Genomic DNA, 19,914 nt, shown 5'->3' with positions numbered 1-19,914 from the left:
AAGTAAAAAGGGGCAACTCAGCCATGGTCCCAGTATCTGTCACAAATACCACATGCCATAATATTACTGTAGATCCGCGTGTGGTCCTGGGGCACATTGAGGGCGTAAAAGCAATATACCCAGCTGCCCTAAAACCTGTAGAAACTCCAACAACTAAAACAGCAGACGATGCAGGTGTCGAAGTCCCATTAGCCCCCACAGGTGAGACAAGTGGTGTTTGGGATCCCCCTGTAGTTCTAGACCATCTAACGAGTGGCCAACAGTCGGCGGTGAGGATGATGCTTAGGGAGGAATGCAAAGCTTTTGCAAAAGACGAAAATGATGTAGGCTGCATTCCTAGCCTTCGGATGCACATCACCCTCAACGACCAAACACCAGTTCAAAAGACTTACAACAGTGTGCCTAAACCTCTGCATCAGGAAGTAAAAGCTTACCTGCAAGACTTGATCAATAGGGGGTGGGTTACAAAATCCAAGTCGCCTTATTCGTCACCGATAGTCTGTGTTAGGAAAAAGTCCGGTGACCTCAGACTTTGTGTGGATTATCGAGAACTTAATCGCAAATCGGTGCCTGACAGACATCCTATTCCCAGGATACAGGACATGTTGGACAGCCTCACTGGTAGCTCCTGGTTTACAGTACTAGACCAGGGAAAGGCTTATCATCAAGGATTCCTAGACGAAGACAGTCAGCCACTCACTGCATTCATCACCCCCTGGGGTTTATACCAGTGGGTTAGAATCCCATTTGGACTCAGCTCCGCCCCAGCAGAGTTCCAGAGGAGCATGGAGGAGTGTCTTTGGGGTCTGCGTGATGATATCTGTCTACCGTACCTTGATGACAATTTGGTCCACAGTAAATCTTTTGAGGACCATGTTGAGCATGTAAGAGCCGTGCTACAAAGGTATCAGAGACATGGGGTCAAACTTACTGCTAAGAAATGTGAACTGTTCAAGCCTAAGGTCAGGTTTTTGGGTAGAGTGGTGTCAAAAGATGGCCATAGTATGGATCCAGCAGAAGTCGCCTCCGTGATGTCACTTAAAGAGAAACACCCTAGTACAGTGGGGGAAGTGAGACAGATTTTGGGCTTCCTATCTTATTATAGAGCCTATATACAGGACTTTTCACGTATCGCCAAACCTTTGTATGAACTGCTAGCAGCCCAAACAAATGCTAAAAGTAGCCCACAGGACTTAAAAACACAGAACAAGAGAAGGAAGGAGAAAAACAAACAGGCTAAAGGACAGTTGCCTTCATCAGCCCCTGTGAAATGGACAGAGTCACACCATCAGGTTTTGTCTTACTTAGTCAATAAACTGGCCAGTCCTCCGATCCTAGGCTACCCTGATCTAGACCAACCATTTGTGCTTCATACTGATGCTTCTCAAGCAGGGTTAGGAGCAGTGCTCTACCAGCGCAGTAATGGCAAGTTAAGAGTCATAGCTTATGGATCTAGAACGTTAACGCCGCCAGAAAAAAATTACCATATGCATGCTGGCAAACTGGAGTTTTTAGCTCTCAAATGGGCTGTCTGTGAGCGCTTCAGAGATTATTTGCTGCATGCGCCATCGTTTGTGGTTTATACAGATAATAATCCACTCACCTATGTGTTAACGACAGCAAAGTTGAATGCATCAGGTCAGCGTTGGGTGGCTGAGCTCGCAGATTTCAACTTTACGATAAAATACAGGCCAGGAAAAACAAATGCAGATGCAGATTTTTTATCCAGGATGCCCCTCGATTTTGAGGACTATATGAACTGCTGTACACAGACGGTTAGCCAGGACGTGGTTGTAGCCTCACAGCAGGGCATATTAGTGCAGCAAACAGAAGCTCTAATGTTTAACGCTGTCTCCTTCCACACCCTTCAGCATCAAACACAAGCAGAGGAACTGCTGGACATGATTCAGCCAATACCGAGAGAGGAAATCTGTGCAGCACAGCGGCAAGACCCCGTGATAGGTAAAATGTACGAGTCTGTAGTGCAAAACAAAAGGCCCACCACACAGGAAATTAAGACTGAGAGCACTGAGTTTAAAGCATTGGCTAGAGAGTGGAGCAAACTGAAAATCAGAGAGGATGGAACTATGTTCAGAGAGACTCGACACAAAAAACAACTAGTTCTCCCCTCAGTTTACCACCCACTAGTGCTCAAAGAACTACACCAACAGATGGGCCACTTGGGATCAGAAAGGACCCTAAATTTAATTAGGGATCGTTTCTTCTGGCCTAAGATGCAAAGAGACATTGAACACTTTGTCAGTAATGTTTGTGAGTGTCTCAAACAGAGGAAGCCAAACAGACAGGCACGGGCACCTATGTTGAGCATAGAGACCACTCATCCATTTCAGTTGGTTTCAGTTGACTTTTTGCACCTGGAGCAATGCAAGGGGGGGTGTGAATACATACTTGTAGTTATGGACCACTACACCCGCTTCGCTCAGGCCTACGCAACTACAAATAAGACAGCTAAGACTGTAGCAGAAAAACTATTCAATGATTATTGTCTCAGGTTTGGTTTTCCAGAAAAACTACACCACGATTTGGGGCGAGAGTTTGAGAATAGACTATTGCACCATTTAAAAGAACTGGCTGGTGTTAAAGGGTCACACACTACTCCTTATCACCCACAAGGAAATGGGCAGACCGAAAGATTCAACAGGACCTTGCTCTCGATGTTAAGAACACTAACAGAGGAACAGAAAAGAGACTGGAAAAGCCACCTCCATAAAGTTGTACATGCCTACAATTGTACTGTTAATGAGGCCACTGGCTACCCTCCTTTTCTCCTAATGTTTGGTAGGTCACCACGGTTACCAGTTGACCTTCTCTTTGGCATTGAGCAGGAGGACAGTTCAGGCTCCTACCAGGACTATGTGGACAGATGGAGAAGGAGAATGGCTGAAGCTTACACTGTCGCCTCCAAAAATGCAGCTAAGTCAGCTGACCGAGGTAAAAGGCAGTACAACAAAAGTGTGCATGGTCCACCACTTCAAATAGGGAGTCGTGTCCTTGTTAGAAATGTTGTGGAGAGGGGTGGGCCAGGTAAAATCCGCTCCTATTGGGAAGACAACATCTACATCATTAAAAGACAAAAGGGAGAGGACAGTCCTGTGTTTGAGTTAGAGCCAGAGAATGGTAAAGGCAGGACAAGGATTTTGCACAGGAATATGTTGTTGCCTTGCGATTTTCTTCCGCTCCCAGCAGATAAGGAGGCAACTGTAACTAGTACTAAAACAAGGAAAAGACATTATAACAAACGGAAACAAACATGCATGACTCCGACACAAGTGGGGAGTGAGGAGGAGGAGGACACAGATGAGTTTTCTGATGCGGTTTTCACCTGGCCTTATCCTGAGCCTCAGTGTTCACCTACATTGGACCCCACAGCGGCAGAGTTTATGCCACTAAGGGACGGGGGTGAGCCAGATGAGCTTCCTCACATGTCAGGAGATGGCCAGGGGGACCCCAGCCAAGCTGATGAGGAGAAAATGGACAATAGGGAACCAGAGGATGTGGCTATTGTGGGGGCAGGGGAGGTGGACAGCAGCTCTGATGTCGAAAAGGCTTTGGAAACAGACCAGCCAAGTCCACACCCAAAGAGAGAAAGGAGGAGACCACAGACTTTGACCTATAGTAAACTTGGACAACCAAGTCTTGAAGAAAGAATAGTGGCCACCAAATGTGTGAATATTCAAGGTTACTGGCGACCTTGGTAAAAGGGGAAGATATAATGTTTACACTTGGTACCACTATTTCAGATTGTAACAAATGTACCTATGTTGATTGAAATATTGTGACACATGGATTGCAGGCCGAACATGTGTATGAGTAAAGGGAAGATGCTTAGTGTTCAGATGAGATGTGGACAAAGTTAATGCCTTTACAGGAGAGTACAAATAGCATGGTAATTTGATAGATTGAATTGTGGACAAAAAAAAAAAAAAAAAAAAAAAAAAAAAAAGCTGAACTGATTATATCAGGAGTATACACAACTACAGTGCACGGTAGTTTGGGTAACTTAAAAAAAAAAAAAAAGGGTGTAATGTAACCTGGTACATAGTCCATGCCATTCTATTGTTCTCTATGGATTGTCGATTATAAGGTACATTTATGTCGGGACGACATTTCTCGAGTGGGGGAGAGTGTGAGAGATACACATATCGACGGGGCCGGGTTATGTTAAAAAGTATAAATGGTTATACTTTGTTCATTGGTTCAAAGGTACCCCACACTTCTTTTTTGGTTGCTTGTTTGTTCTGGTATATTTTTCATTTGAACTGTTATTCTGCCAGAGTACTCATATTAACCAGATGGCATTGAACGCCCCATTGGTGTGTTAGGAAAACTCTTTTGTACATATGTTCCTTGAAGGGGTTTTGGAGTGGTTCTTTTTCCACCGCAGCAAAGGGCTAGGAGTCGGAGAGGAGCTGCTGTATGTTTTTGTTATGATCGGATTGTGAAATAAAGCAGATACAGTGAGAAAGCAACTCCAATATGGATCTGGGTGGATCCATATTGAAATGTTTTATTGAGAGAAAGTAATTTATAGTTTAATGATGTATAAGGTTAAATTTAACTGTTAAGAGTTAATAGCATTTGAGAAGTGCGAGTGCTTTATATTTTAACTCCATCATGAAAAAAAAATAGTAGTAGAGTAAAATAACTGTTTTTGCATCTTCTCACTTTCATGATGGAAGTGGAAAAAAGTTTTTTTCAAGATTCAGTATGTTTGGTTATATGTATTATTTATATCTATATATCTTTCTGCATGTAATTTTCTGTTATGTATGGAAAAAATATTATGATTCAGTCCCACGACACATTATTGCTCTTTTAGTGTTTAGTTCTGGTCTCATTATTATTATGTAACATTTGGGTCCAAACAGTGTGATTAACAGTCCAAAACCTGAGGCCAGGATGGCAAATACCTCCACTGCATCTGCACGATTTCCAGGTGAACTGATATAAACAGGAACAAAGGCCACCCACACAGCACAGAAGATCAGCATGCTGAATGTGATGAGCTTGGCCTCATTAAAACTATCAGGGAGATTCCTCACCAGGAATGCAATTAGAAAACTGAGGACAGCCAGAACGCCAATATAGCCCAGTAACACTCCAAAACCAACAGTGGACCCAACTGCACACTCATACACTATCTTGTCATTGTGGTATTGGGTGTTTTTATGTGGAGTTGGAGAGGAAGAAACAAGCCAGGTAGTGCAAATGGCTGCCTGTATAGCTGTAAGAAACAGAACTGTTCCTCTCTGCTGCATAGCACCAAACCACTTCAGACTGGTTCCCCCTCCTGGCTTGGAGGCTTTGAACACAGCCAGAACAACCATGGTTTTTACTAGGATGCATGAGACACACAGCACAAAGCTGATCCCAAATGCTGCATGTCTGAGTTGGCATGTCCACATCATGGGTCGTCCAATGAACAGAAGTGAACACAGGAAACACAACTTGAGTGACAACAATAGCTGGAAACTAAGTTCCGAATTGCTGGCACGTATTATAGGTGTTCTGCGATGGTAGAAAAAGATCCCTAGAACAACAGCACATATGAATGTGCCGAGCAGTGAAGTTGCTGCCAAACAAATACCCAGAGGCTCATGGTAGGAGAGGAACTCTGTCTTCTTGGGAACGCAGTAGTCACGCTGGGGGTTTGACCAAAAATCCTCTGGACAACTGGTGCACTCAAATGAGTCTAAAAAGAAGAAGATGGTGAAATGCATACTTTATTTCACTGAAAAAAAATGAAATATGCCATGTTGAAAGATAAACACCTACTGCTTTTATTAGTAATTTTTCCCTCAGAACAAGGGATGCAGTCAAAGCAGCATTTGGGCTCCCACTTCTTTCTCACCATGTGGGTACCAGAAGGACAGCTCTCACTACATACTGATCGAGGTGGCTATAGAACAAAATTAAATATTGACTGCCAGAATAATATTTACTGTACATGTGATAAAATATAAATGTCTGAAGAAACATATATAACCTTTCTCGAATCAAAGTTCCAGAAGATTTTGTCTTCATCAAGTATGAGTTCTTCACCTTTGAAAGCTGACCTCTTAACCTCACCCACATTCTGAACTTCAGTGCTTCCATCAGGGAGCCACAACCAGTTCATCACATCGTAAATTGGCACCACATCGCCATTCTCATCAAATGACACTTGATCACCAAATGGTGTGGTAAAGTTCACCCTTTCCAAGTAATAAAGAAGCTGTTAAAAGAAATAAAATAAAGTATTACACCTATTATAATTAAATATAGGAATTAATTAATCATACAAGGTATTTCACTAATAACCTGTATACATGTATACAGGTCAGTGAACTCTCTGGTAAGTGACCTGGTATACAACACGTTTTACACAGTATAGTAAATCAAATCTTTTTTAGTCTGCTGTGGCCAGTGTCATCCTCTATGCATGCTGGGACAGCAGGTTGAGAGTCGCCGATGCCAACTCAATAAATGAACCAACTCCAGGCCTCAAGGGCTGGTGTCCTGCAGGTTTTAGATGTGTCCTTCTGTGTCCAAAGATTGTTTAAATGTCTAAATTATCTCCCCAACATGGCAACAGTGGTTCCCAAAGTGGGGGGTGCAGAGCCATTGCAGAGGGGCGCGGAATGAATTAAAAAAAGAATGATTGGACACTGATAGCATAATGGACATGTTTTTTGACGGGTCTCTCACAGAAACGCAAGACAGAAGATGAAGCATCGCCAAATATGCTTCCAAACCAACTTCCTTCAAAGCCAAAGAAAAATATGATGAAGCATATCTCACCTTTGGCTTTACCTGTACAACGGTGGTGCCAAGTAAGGGTGGGTTTCAATGATCAATTTTGCGATCGATCTATTAAATCCTGAATTAATTTTTAAATATAAATGTCTATTGCCAGAAATGCCAGGATCTCAGGTTAAAGCTCACAAAACTATATCAACAACCACCAAACAGCTAAAACAGCAAATGAGTGCAGGTAAACGGATTCCACAGAAAGATGTAAACATAAAGTGCGGACCCGACGCATCAGAATCTGTGAGATGCCAGCTTTCTCCCCCGACGGCAGGTACACAGACACGCCATTGGTACTGAAAGCCTGTCTCACAGCTTCTGATGTTGCAGGTTTTGTAACTCTCTGACCAAAATTCACTGAACCAGCGGCAAAAAAGATCCAAACTATGCTTCACATTTGATAAACATTGTCATTAATTCCCTCTTACTTTGGCTGTTTTGCTTCTACCACAGTAAAACCCCACTTCCTACACAGCTCTCTCTCTCTCTGTGTATTTCAAGGACAGTTTCCCATCTAAAAATCTTGGTTTTTTTGCTTTAGTTCCTTGCTTATTACGCAAAAGTCTACTGTTGTGTTCACTTCAGCAGCATGTGGTAATGTTCATATGTTGATTCATGGTTTTCTTCAGTTTTTGATTTAATCCAGAATATATTTAAGGGGGTTATCTGCTATATAAAAAGCCAGGCCAGGAAAATCTCCTTCCTCCTTGTTTTTCTGTGTTTTATCCTCAGTTACGTTGACACGAAGGCATCTGGTGTACATCTCTGATGAAGTCTCACAAGTGTCAGTACTGATAAATGATCAAAATTATAATATTTCTGACTGTCTCAGTCAAAATTGAATTGAATCGAATCGGAATGCAATCAATTATAGAAATTAGTGACGATACCCAGTCCTAGTGCGAAGGTAGGTATCCCCGACAGAATTTGTTTCCCCTGCGTCGGGAGCACTCACTGGGCTGTCCAAATCACAGACAAACAGTATTCCACATTCTTGATTTTTAGTTCACAAACACTTCCTATAATGACTAACTACTCCTGATATTTTGGAGATGTTAGCTCTTTATACAGTAAAGTTACAGTGGGATACAAATAATATCAGCCTGATCCTGCTGCAATTTGTTCCCCTCAATTCAATTCATGAACAAACAGTATCCCACAGTTGTTTATGTTTTTGAACCCATTTTGCACAGAGAGGCATTTTTTGAAAAATGTATTGATAGCAATGTTGAATGTTATTACACAGTTAAAAAAAACAACTACACATACAATAATTACAACATAAGGATGGTTTGTTTTTCTGTTATTTAAAAGAGGTAGTAGTTTATTTATTTAGAGCTATTTCATATACTCTGAACTATTTAATATATTTATTTAATTTAGTTCAGTCTGCTACTGTCATTATCTTGGAGCAACTGTAACCACATAATTTCCTTAGGGATTAATAGAGTATTCTGATTCTGATCTAAATACATTAAAACTACTTTATATCAGGTGTACAGAAATAGAGGAGCACAGAAAATCCTCTTAGCTTCTTCCAGCTTTTTTACCATTAAACTAATATGGCATTGTATTTAATCCTACATGGTGAATTTTGCTCTGAAAGTAATTACAAGCAAACAATTTATTCATAGGTGGAGGGTAGTTTGATATCACACCTGCCATGGCTCCAGTGACTGCAACGTGGCACAGTTGTGTCCACTGAAAGGCCCTCTTCCTGGCACGCACTGGAGCATGTCATCAAGAGAATGTGCAAAAGCATACACAGCTTTATACACATTGTACTCAGGCCGCAGGTTAGAAATGTCCAAAAATTCAGTGTCTACTTTTTCTAGATCTTCCTTTCCAGTGCATAATGCACCTCCACCTTCCAGCCAGCCTGGTGGAGCTGGTGCAAATCTGCACTGAAATGTGAATTCCCAAAACTGATTCACCTGAAATATTTAGATCTTATAAATATGAATTATGATAATATAGGGTTCTTGCACATACCATAGTAAAGTATAAATACTCACCATGCTATTCCCATAGCTATTGTTGTGATGTAGATTGGGACGTGTTTTTAACAGGAATTCCCTGAGCCCTGGTATTTCCCCATGACGAATGGCAATACCCAGTGTACCACCCAGGTATGGCATAAGCTGAGGTGTTTGGAGCACAGCAGCTGATGTCCAGGCTTCACTGGCCATCCACTGTAGGCCAGTTACATTTTGCCTCACTACCTGTGCATTGTATTATACCAAATGTATAAAGTGATACTGGAATAGGGACATTATTATACCATTCAAGTAGTTGCTGATCTTGGAAAATACCTCCAGGTGACTAGCTTTCTTTACTCATTCACACAAACACACGACATGTTTTACACAATGTAATAAATGAAATCTTAGTAATTAGTAAAAATGTAATTGTTTTATATCCGAACCTCTTCCATGAGGTTTATCATGCCACTCTCATGTGCAAAAACAATGACAACTCGAGCAGTAGAGGTTTTCATCACATTCACAATCCTCCTCAGTTCATCTGCGTCTTTGTCCCAGGGTAAAACCTCGAAGTAAGCAAGGCAACCTTCACCAGACCGACTGAGCTCAGATTGTAAGAATCTTGCTGCATGAAGTCCATAATCATCATCACTGACGAGCAGACCTGCCCAAGTCCAGCCAAAATGTTTTAGAATGTGAATCATAGCACGAACCTAAGTGAATACAGATTAAAACATTATTGCAAAGACAAGGAAAATCTTTAAATCTATAACCATTATCTTCACTGAAGCCACACAATAATAAAATAGCGTGTAATAGCACAGTCTTGACACACAATAATGAAAGATTACTGAAAGATTTTCACCTGGAAGACATCACTTGGGATCGTCCTAAAGAAGGATGGATATTTTTGATGGTTACTCAGGCAGGAACACGTGGAAAAGTAACTCACCTGTGAAAATTACAGACTGTATATTGTAGAAATATGTAAAAACCTAAATACTGCAGTTTTTCAATTTTGTTGTGTAAACTAAGTCGGTTTTGACAAGTGGCTTTAAAATTGCAGTTACATTAAAATGATCCAGCAACACTGTTTCTTGCTAAGCAGATGACTTACCATAGGTACTCTGTACAAACCTAAAATGCTTGAGATAGCAGTAGAGTGTGCCGAGGGAGAATCACCAACAATCCCTAAGACTGGAGGATTTCCAATACATGTATTATCTAATATAATTTTTTCCTCTTGACCACTGGCTAAAGACAATGCTGCACGGAATCCAATTCCAAGGTTGATGCAGTTATCATAAAGAGTGTATCCCAGAGTGACATTAGGTAGCAGATTGGAGTTGTTGTTGATCTCATCAATAGCAAAAGCCATGGTTTGTGCCAGTCTAAATCCTAGTTCATAAAAACTAAAAAGAAGAAAAAAGAGAGAGATAATTATTGAATAATACAGTAATATAGCAGAATACTTGGAAAACTTATTGCAAAACTAACAAAAGAATTACAGAAAATTAATGACAACAATTAAAGATATATTTTAATTAAAAAAAAACCAAAACAGATGCTTCAGCCAAGAAACATATTTTTTTTCACAAATGTATTAATACACAAAGTATACTTTGGTAATAAAATGCATATTGACATTGGCACTGATTTTCCCCATTTTCTTCTTTCTTCTTGTTTTTTTCCCACCCTGTCATACTTACCCATGGCATTTAGGCTGTTGGGGGTCTGAGATAAAAGACAGGTCAGGAACACTTGTAAAAAAGTGGACTGGAAAGAGCCCACCCAGAATGACATCTCCAGTTTTTTTATTCCCATTTAGATTAAATTGTCCCTGTAATTGACAGGAGGGAGAGATGATATCAGAAGATGATACAGCATAAGATAAAGAGAAATAAAGCAAAATGAGCAAAATGGTTTGTAATAATAACCACATGATAGATTTCTAATTTTCTGAGTCTAGTAATTAGGTTTTATTGTCTTGTCACTCCCTTTTGTTGGAAAGTGTTGACTAATCTTGCACACCACCCATCTGGGAAAAAGACGTAGCAGGGGGAGGGTCTAAAATATACTACATTTCCTGTCCAGTGCAAACACTATAAGGGAATTAGATGGATGCCAAGAACTTTGTTTTTTGTGCGTTTCGTTAATTTCATTTTGATTGATTTTTATTTTCAGTTTTAAAAAATTAATGAATATTCTTAATAAGCCCAAAAGGTTTATGGTGAAAAAAAAAAACGTTTTAAAAAATCATCTAGGCCAAATTTAGCTGTCTTTAACAGTAAATCTTTCATATTATAAGAATTTTTTTAAATGTTTTTCTTGTGACACAAAAGGACCCAATTCACACAGTGTTGCCAGACAAGTAAATGTTTATTGAGATAGTTTTTCATGATTTCTGCTTTTGCAGCTCTCCAGTTGCCTCCACTCTAGCTCAGCCCAACACCGCTAACATTGGGCCCCCACACTCTATTCAAATAGGGAGGTATGATTAGATGATGGCAATCAGCTGTGTAGGTCAGTCTCCCCTGCCACCACATCCTGAACCCACTGCTCCACCCCTCCCCTGCACCCAAACACAAACCACACCAAAAAACAGGCAACATTTACTTATATAGTTTTTTTTTTTATTCCACAAAAGAGAATCCATATCCACAAATTACTGTTTTCAAATATAGAACTTTACAGCATTAGAAAGGATATTTAGAGCCTGGTATCCATGCTAAAGAAATTCCAGAAATTTGATTCTGTTCATCTGGAGATAGCATTTTCATTGTGGGAAACATTTACTTGCACTGCCCGCAGGTTGGGGAAACCTGCAGTCAGTGGAAACTGAGGAAGTCATTTAGATGAGTGATGAAACATTTTTCTCATTGAAAACACTACTTCTAGATGAAAAGATAAAATTCCTTTCTTTGGCTAGGACTACATCAAGCTGGTACATGACGAAACAGCACATGAGATGGAAGACTACAGGAACCACCTGAGATACAGCCTCAGATGCAGAAAGAGCAACTTCACTTTCAGAGTTATGGAGACAAAATTGTGGATGTGGAAGCACAGCAAATGGAAATTTCAACCCATCTCAACAATGCAAAACCCCCAGTGTCTAATATCAGCATTGAGGAGACACCAAGATCATCATCCATACATGTGTAGGTGCACATGTCTTGAAGCATGCTCAATCATCCAGGTAAGTAAATTTTAATTCTGTTTCTTTTCTGGAAATAGATTTTCAGTAGAAGAAACGTTTTGTCACTCATCCCAGTGACTTCTTCAGTTAACTGCAGGTTTCCCAAACCTTATAAACAATACCTTTGCACAATGACTGAAACTAGCCCACTGAATGAACAATGGGCTGTGAGATCAGTTTAAAAAACCCAAAAACCACAGAGACGAATTTGAAGTTGAGATGAATTTTCAGAGAAATTTCAGAGAAAGTTTGTCTTAACTGTTCTGATACTCCTGATACATAGGGGGTCACTACAGGTTTTCACTTAGGCAGCAGCTGTCCTTCTCTCCTGGATCAGCTGGAGCTTTCTTTAGGCACCTTTTCTAGCTTTTACAAATGTCCAGCAGGGAAAACATTTACTCAGGGCCTTCTTATATGATGTTCTTCTGCTTCCCTGGCCGATGTGTCTGTGCGGATGGTGTTGGCTCTATGTTGTAGCGTCCTGATGACACCCAATATGCTCCAATGGATAATGAGAATCAAACATTAAATACTGATCTTTATGCACAGGTTTACGGCACACATCAGCTTTTAAATGTCCCTCATTACAGATGGAAATCTCACAATCTAACAAGACTAACCTGCAATTTTTGGGGTGTAGGTGTAGGTGCTGAAACAAACAGACGGCCATGAGAAACATTTCTCACTACTTCATATCAGCAGTACTTACGTGCCCCTGAAATGAGACCATGTAGTATTCACAGAAAGAGCGTGAAAGATTGTTTGAGCAGGACAGACTTGAAATCTCCTTCCTTTATCTACTTCACATGAACATCAACTTGAGTGATATTCATGTCCACCAAACTTTACACTTAGAAGGATGCATCCATTGGACAATGAATGTTAAATAGAAAGCACGGGGTGTATAAATGGGTGTGAATGTTTGAATCAGGCAAGTTGCATTAAGCAAATCAGGTAGAATGGAAAAGCACTATATAAGAACCAGATAATAGCTGTGTAATTTACGCTACTGCTTTGCATTGCAGTTGGTAATTTAAGGGTTGGTTAGCTGCTTGGCCATGGAAACCTATTCCATGAAGGTCTCTACCCAATGTTCTTCAGCTAATTTGAAGGCCACATGGAATTTGGAGTTCTGTAGTGATTGACTCTGCAAAAAAGTTGGCAACTTCTGTCCACTATGCTCCTGTCCACTTGCTGACGCCACTCTGTGATTTTACATGACCTACCACTTCATGGCTGAATTGCTGTTATTCCCAATCACAGTAACTTTGTTTTAATACCACTCAGCTTGTTGGATAGGATGCATCCTATCATGGTGCTACACTGCAATTCCCTGAGCTCTAGAAAGTGATTCATTCTTGAGTTTGCTTGAGTTTACTTGAGTTTATACGTCTGTGGCCATGGAAATGATTAAACACCTGAATTCAGTATTTTGATTTTGATTCATGAGATAAAACTTTCAGTTTTATAGAAAATAAAAAGATACTTTAATACATGCTCACTGAAGTCCACTTAGTGTGGCTTTAAAAAACTAAATCAATACAAAACCCTAAAATATTCTGATTATATAGCAATTTTGCAGTCAAAGACAAATCAAATAGGGAATAGAATTTTTAAACATGACCTTTCTGAGACATTCATGATAAAACCTGCTGTACATAAATTGAAATTTTGATGTTTATTTTTCCTTTTATACATCTTGTATGGTGGTTAAACCACAAGAATAATCATTCTTCTGTTATATTGATTTACCAGTGTATATGAAATGCATTATATGCCCTGCCCCCTTCTTATTCTTTTTCCCTAATGGGTGGAGTGCAAGATTAAGTGACACAACATTTCAATAAAAGGGATTAGTAAAGCAATGAAACATAATTACTAGGCTCAGAAAATCAGAAAGCTGTCATGTGCTCATTATTACAAACCAATTTGCTCTTGATCATTTTGCTGTATTTCTACTTTTCTTATGCTGTATCATCTCATGTATTTCCCTTCTGTCAGTTACAGGGACAATTTCATCTAAATGGCATGCATAAGAGTGGGGATGTCGTTTTGGGTGGACTGTTTCCAATTCACTTTTTTAGAAGCGTTCCTCATCTGTCTTTTACCTCAAAGCCACAACAGCCTACATGCCATGGGTACGTTTAACAGATTATCAGTTTAATTGTTGCCATTCGTTTAGTAACTACTAGCTTTGCCATATATTTCCAGGGAACATGTTTGATTTTTAAGTAATATAATATATAGATTTTTAAGCATCTGTTGTTATTTTTTTTAATTAAAATATATCTTTAATTGTCGTCATTAATTTTCTGTAATTTTTTTGTTAGTTTTGCAATAAGTTTTCCAAGTAGTCTGCGGTATTACTGTATTATTCAATAATTATCTTTCTCTTTTTTCTTCTTTTTAGGTTTTATGAACTAGGATTTAGGCTGGCACAAACCATGCTTTTTGCTATTGATGAAATCAACAGAAATTCCAACCTGTTACCAAATGTGACTCTGGGATACACTTTTTATGATAACTGCGTTGAACTTGGAATTGCATTTCGTGCAGCATTGTCATTAGTCAGTGGTCAAGAGGAAAAAATTATATTGGATGATACATGTGTTGGAAATCCTCCTGTCATAGGGATTGTTGGTGATTCTTCCTCTACACCTTCTATTGCCATCTCCAGCGTCTTAGGTTTGTACAGAGTACCTATGGTAAGTTTTCAGTTTAACCATAGCATGTTATTTTTGTTTATATTAACTTAATTGTAAATTTAATGTCAATAATAATATACAATATACAGTCTGTATTTTTCACAGGTGAGTTATTTTGCTACATGTTCCTGCCTGAGTGGCCGTCAAAAGTATCCATCCTTCTTTAGGACGATCCCAAGTGATGCTTTCCAGGTAAACGTCACCAAAATTAAAGAAATGAAAAATAAAGAACTAGTTTTTTTAAGGATATATCTGATGAATACCTGTTTACCAACAGAATACATAATGATGTGCTGTAAAGCTGATGAAAAGAAATGCTAAAGAAAGATTTTTCTAGCCTATGCAATAATGATTTAATCTGTATTCACTTAGGTTCATGCTATGATTAACATTCTCAAACATTTTGGCTGGACTTGGGCAGGCCTGCTGGTCAGTGATGATGATTATGGATTTCATGCAGCAAGAGCCTTACAATCTGAGCTGAGTCTGTCTGGTGAAATTTGCCTTGCTTACGTTGAAGTTTTACCTTGGGACAAAAGCACAGATGAAGTCAGGAGGATCGTGAATGTCATGAAAAAATCCACAGCTCGAGTTGTCATTGTCTTTGCACATGAGAGTCGGATGATAAAGCTTATGGAAGAGGTCTGGCTTTAAAACAATTTAATTATTACTAATTTAAAAGATCACTAAGTGTAATACGTATCTTTCATATTTATGTGAATGTGTATAGAAAACAAATCACATTGAATTATTTTGGCAGACCAGAAACTAGTAGAATTTCATGATGATATTATTTTTTTAAATTTCAGTATCACTGTAAACTTTTGATTTAATACAATGCACAGGTACTAAGGCAAAATGTGACAGGCCTACAGTGGATGGCAAGTGAAGCCTGGACATCAGCTACTGTACTCCAAACCCCTCAGCTTATGCCATACCTGGGTGGTACACTGGGCATTGCTATTCGCCGAGGAGAAATACCAGGGTTCCGGGAGTTCCTGTTACAAATACGTCCTGACCTATATCACAACAATAGCTATGGGAATAGCATGGTAAGAGTTGAACCATTTACTGTAGTATATGCAAGAATTGCATATTTTCTTTATGTCTAACAAACATATTTCAATCATATATTTCAGGTGAATCAGTTTTGGGAATTCACATTTCAGTGCAGATTTGCTCCAGCTCCACCAGGCTGGTTGGAAGGTGGAGGTCCACTATGCACTGGACAGGAAGAACTTGAAAAAAAAGACACTGAATTTTTGGACATTTCCAACCTCCGGTCTGAATACAATGTATACAAAGCTGTGTATGCTTTTGCACATTCTCTTGATGATATGCTGTATTGCAAGCCAGGAAAAGGGCCTTTCAGTGAACACAGCTGTGCCACATTGCAGTCACTGAAGCCATGGCAGGTGTGATATCAGGTTACACTCAATCTAAGTCAATTGCTCTGTAATTATTTGCAAGTTAGATAAAACACATTCTTTTTAAACAGCTTGTTTATTACTTGGAAAGGATGAACTTTACCACACCATTTGGTGATCAAGTGTCATTTGATGAGAATGGTGATGCATTGCCAATTTATGATGTGATGAACTGGTTGTGGCTCCCAGATGGAAGCACTAAAGTTCAGAATGTGGGTGAGGTTAAGAGATCAGCTTTCAAAGGTGAAGAACTCATACTTGATGACGACAAAATCTTCTGGAACTTTGATTCGAAAAAGGTTATATATGTTTTTTCAGACATTTATATCTTATCACATGTATGTTATATATGTCATTCAGGCAGATCATTTTTACTTTCTTCTTGTAGCCACCTCGATCAGTATGTAGTGAGAGCTGTCCTCCTGGTACCCACATGGTGAGAAGGAAGGGGGAACCCGAATGCTGCTTTGACTGCATCCCTTGTTCTGAGGGAACAGTCACTAATAAGAGCAGTAACTATTTATCTTTCAGCACAGCATATTTAATTAATTCATATTAAATATACAAAGTGTTTCACTATCTGCCCTCTTTTGTATCAGACTCCTTGGGGTGCACCAGTTGTCCAGAGGATTTTTGGTCAAACTCCCAACGTGACTACTGCGTTCCTAAGAAGACAGAGTTCCTCTCCTACCACGACCCTCTGGGTATTTGTTTGACAGCAACCTCCTTACTGGGCACATTCATATGTGCTGTTGTTCTAGGGATCTTTATCTATCATCGCAAAACACCTATAATACGTGCCAATAATTCAGAACTTAGTTTCCAGCTATTACTGTCACTCAAGTTGTGTTTCCTGTGTTCACTTCTGTTCATTGGACGACCCAGGATGTGGACATGCCAACTCAGGCATGCAGTATTTGGCATCAGCTTTGTGCTGTGTGTCTCATGCATCCTGGTAAAAACCATGGTTGTTCTGGCTGTGTTCAAAGCCTCCAAGCCAGGAGGGAGAGCCAGTCTGAAGTGGTTTGGTCCTATGCAGCAGAGAGGAACAGTTTTGGTTTTCACATCTATTCAGGCAGCCATCTGCACTACGTGGCTTGTCTCTTCCTCTCCAACTCCACATAAAAACACCCAATATCACAATAACAAGATTGTTTATGAATGTGCTGTTGGTTCCACTGTTTGTTTTTCAGTGTTATTGGGCTATATTGGTGTGCTAGCTTTCCTCAGTTTTCTAATTGCATTCCTGGTGAGGAATCTCCCTGATAGTTTTAATGAGGCCAAACTCATCACATTCAGCATGCTGATCTTCTGTGCTGTGTGGGTGGCCTTTGTTCCTGCTTATATCAGCTCACCAGGAAACCATGCAGATGCAGTGGAGGCATTTGCCATCCTGGCCTCAAGTTTTGGCCTGTTAGTTGCACTATTTGGACCCAAATGTTACATAATCCTGATAAGACCAGAACTGAACACAAGAAAAGCTTTAATGGGTCGTGACATTGTATGGAAAAAAAATTATGATTCAGAGTGAAAAACTACATGTGGAAAATAAAATATACATAATGAATTGAATTCACAGAAATTTGTAGAAAGATCCCAAGAAGTTTGTGTTAATAACCTATTAATGCAAACTTCAAGAAGTATGATTTTACCAGAAAAAAACTTGTAGTAGTTTGTGTAGTAAGTAGGAATTGGAGCTGCAAAATGCATGGCTTCTTGTTTCTTTTTAATACCAAGAATACTTCAAAAGTGTAATGATTACTTAGAAGTACCTGTGGTAATTTTTATGTAATAAACTGTATTCATTGATGCAAAATGAAAGACTCCCAAGAAGTCTGATGATTAGGTGAAATATCCATAGAAAATGCAAAAAACACCTGATTCAAAAATAAACAATAAAACAACAATAAACACGTATTTATACTGATCAAAAACTAGCTGGATAATAATCTATTTTATCATGAATCACAATATGAAACATATCAAAGAGTTCTGTCAAAAGAGCTTGAAAAATAAATAAATACATAAGATAAGGCTTGAAAGTATAGAGTATATTTTATATCTGGATGACAATACAAGGTAAAATAATATGAGGTGGAAAAGTGACTGTCAATGGAATATATATATGTCTAATACACAAAAATAAAATGCCATCCATATTTCACAGCTGTGTGTGTGTGTGTGTGTGTGTGTGTGTGTGTGTGTGTGTGTGTGTGTGTGTGTGTTGTTAAATGTTGAGTAGGCGCAGCAATAGAATTGTAGAATTATACTCGCAGGTGTGATGTATCAATGAAATAGTCATTTACAAATAGTAATTTCAACAGAGGTTGCCTTGGCCATTAATTGAACTCTAACCATCCAAAGATCCAACCTCTCCTGCATGAAGTCGCACCAAACAGCAGAGGTATTACCATAAGGTAAATTAATTTCAAGATTATTACATATATGACTTTCATATTTCATATACTTATAGAAAACAGAAAGAACGTCAGCTTTCAAGGTTTCATGGTCCTAAACCCTTTAAGACCGGCTGGGGCGGGCACGCTCCATTTTGCATACCTAATTTTAAATCCCAGTAGAACTGCAACCACATAAGCTAGCGCAATACTGCATTTTGCATATGAAACCTGAGGAGTTGTACTTACATTTTATGCCATCAGCTTGTCCTAAGTCAAGGTTTACTTCCACATATGGCTTTGCAAAAATTTCAAAAAAAGCATTTGCAGCAACAAAAACATAATATTCTAGAAACAGGCTTTGCCGATCCAATCAGCTGTTCATGAATAGACGTCAGCGCGAACTATTGCATGTCTGCCATTACCTATACTGGTGTTTTTAAAAGTCATGTTTGACTTTATGCTTTTCTGTATAGTTTCTGGGATGGTTAGAACTCAAATTGCACTGCTGGAAATTGTTTATGTTTTATAATTCTGACTTTAATCTCAGCATTCTGACTTTATTCTTGGAATTCTGACTTTATTCTTGGAATTCTGACTTTATTCTCAGAATTCTGACTTTAATCTCAGAATTCTGACTTTAATCTCAGGATTTTGAGGTGGGCACCTGCAGGCTTCCAGCTTCAGTGACAGCGATGTGTCCAGTTTGGCAGGTGGAGAACTAATTCACTAAATATGGTGGATATAAGTGATTTTTTGCGTGGCCGAGGGGTCCCCGAAGATGCTATTTTATTAATGGAAGAGCAGAAGGTGAGTAACAAAACTAGAGATAGTTTGGTGTCTCCTATTTTTACAGGAAAACAGTTACGGTACAGTTACGGTTAGCGATTAGCATGCTTGTTAGCTTATGTTATATAGGAATGAACGTGTTTCATGATGTTACTGTATACTAGGTGAATTGACGTTTTAACTGTTGTCGATTGCGGGATCATCCCAGATGGGTTCGTTGCATTTTATTTTATTGTTCTACTATTTCAGAGTTTTTCAAGGCAGTTAAGCGGAGCTGTGTTACAGACATAGCTGGACTGGCCATTGGGCATACCGGGCATTTGCCCGGTGGGCCGCTGGCGATTTTTTGTTTTTATGGGCCGATCGATTTTTTTTTTGGAAGGGTATAAATAATGAAAGGTGTTGGATTGGCCAATTGGTCATGATCGACTCTGGGCAGGACCAATTACAGCCGAGGAGGTTGGATGTACCCTCCCTCTTGTTTAGCAATCATATAGACGAACTAAAGAAAATGGAGAACAAAAAAAGGAAAGGAGGTGCAGAAAAAATTAGAGCCAAAAAGAAACAAGCCCTTCAGGCAGACGCTGCCAAATGTGTAAAAATAAC

The 19,914-nt window shown here is 39.3% G+C and overlaps 2 protein-coding genes across 2 annotated transcripts; one reads left to right on the top strand and one right to left on the bottom strand.

Moving 5' to 3' along the window:
- Positions 1 to 4,802: 4,802 nt before the first annotated feature.
- LOC146654280 (extracellular calcium-sensing receptor-like) lies at positions 4,803 to 10,668 on the bottom strand. Its single transcript, XM_085429307.1, has 9 exons — positions 10,502 to 10,668; positions 9,910 to 10,204; positions 9,658 to 9,744; positions 9,236 to 9,505; positions 8,826 to 9,032; positions 8,469 to 8,744; positions 6,008 to 6,235; positions 5,797 to 5,920; positions 4,803 to 5,713 (listed from the first exon to the last, which is right to left on the bottom strand). The coding sequence occupies exons 2-9, from the start codon at positions 10,168 to 10,170 to the stop codon at positions 4,803 to 4,805; spliced, it is 2,364 nt and encodes a 787-aa protein (XP_085285433.1). The 5' UTR covers positions 10,171 to 10,204; positions 10,502 to 10,668.
- Positions 10,669 to 14,019: 3,351 nt separating this feature from the next.
- On the top strand, positions 14,020 to 17,654 carry LOC146654279 (extracellular calcium-sensing receptor-like). Its single transcript, XM_085429306.1, has 9 exons — positions 14,020 to 14,129; positions 14,402 to 14,696; positions 14,802 to 14,888; positions 15,069 to 15,338; positions 15,542 to 15,748; positions 15,836 to 16,111; positions 16,195 to 16,422; positions 16,512 to 16,635; positions 16,723 to 17,654. The coding sequence occupies exons 1-9, from the start codon at positions 14,020 to 14,022 to the stop codon at positions 17,652 to 17,654; spliced, it is 2,529 nt and encodes an 842-aa protein (XP_085285432.1).
- The last annotated feature ends 2,260 nt before the right edge of the window (positions 17,655 to 19,914 follow it).

Source organism: Rhamphochromis longiceps, linkage group LG14 (assembly GCF_057381845.1).
Source record: "Rhamphochromis longiceps isolate RC_006_pf linkage group LG14, R_longiceps_female_GT1.1, whole genome shotgun sequence".
NCBI classification, from domain to species: Eukaryota; Metazoa; Chordata; class Actinopteri; order Cichliformes; family Cichlidae; genus Rhamphochromis; species Rhamphochromis longiceps.
The sequence above is the reverse complement of the archived record's forward strand: the minus strand, read 5'-3'. Positions and strand labels throughout refer to the sequence as shown.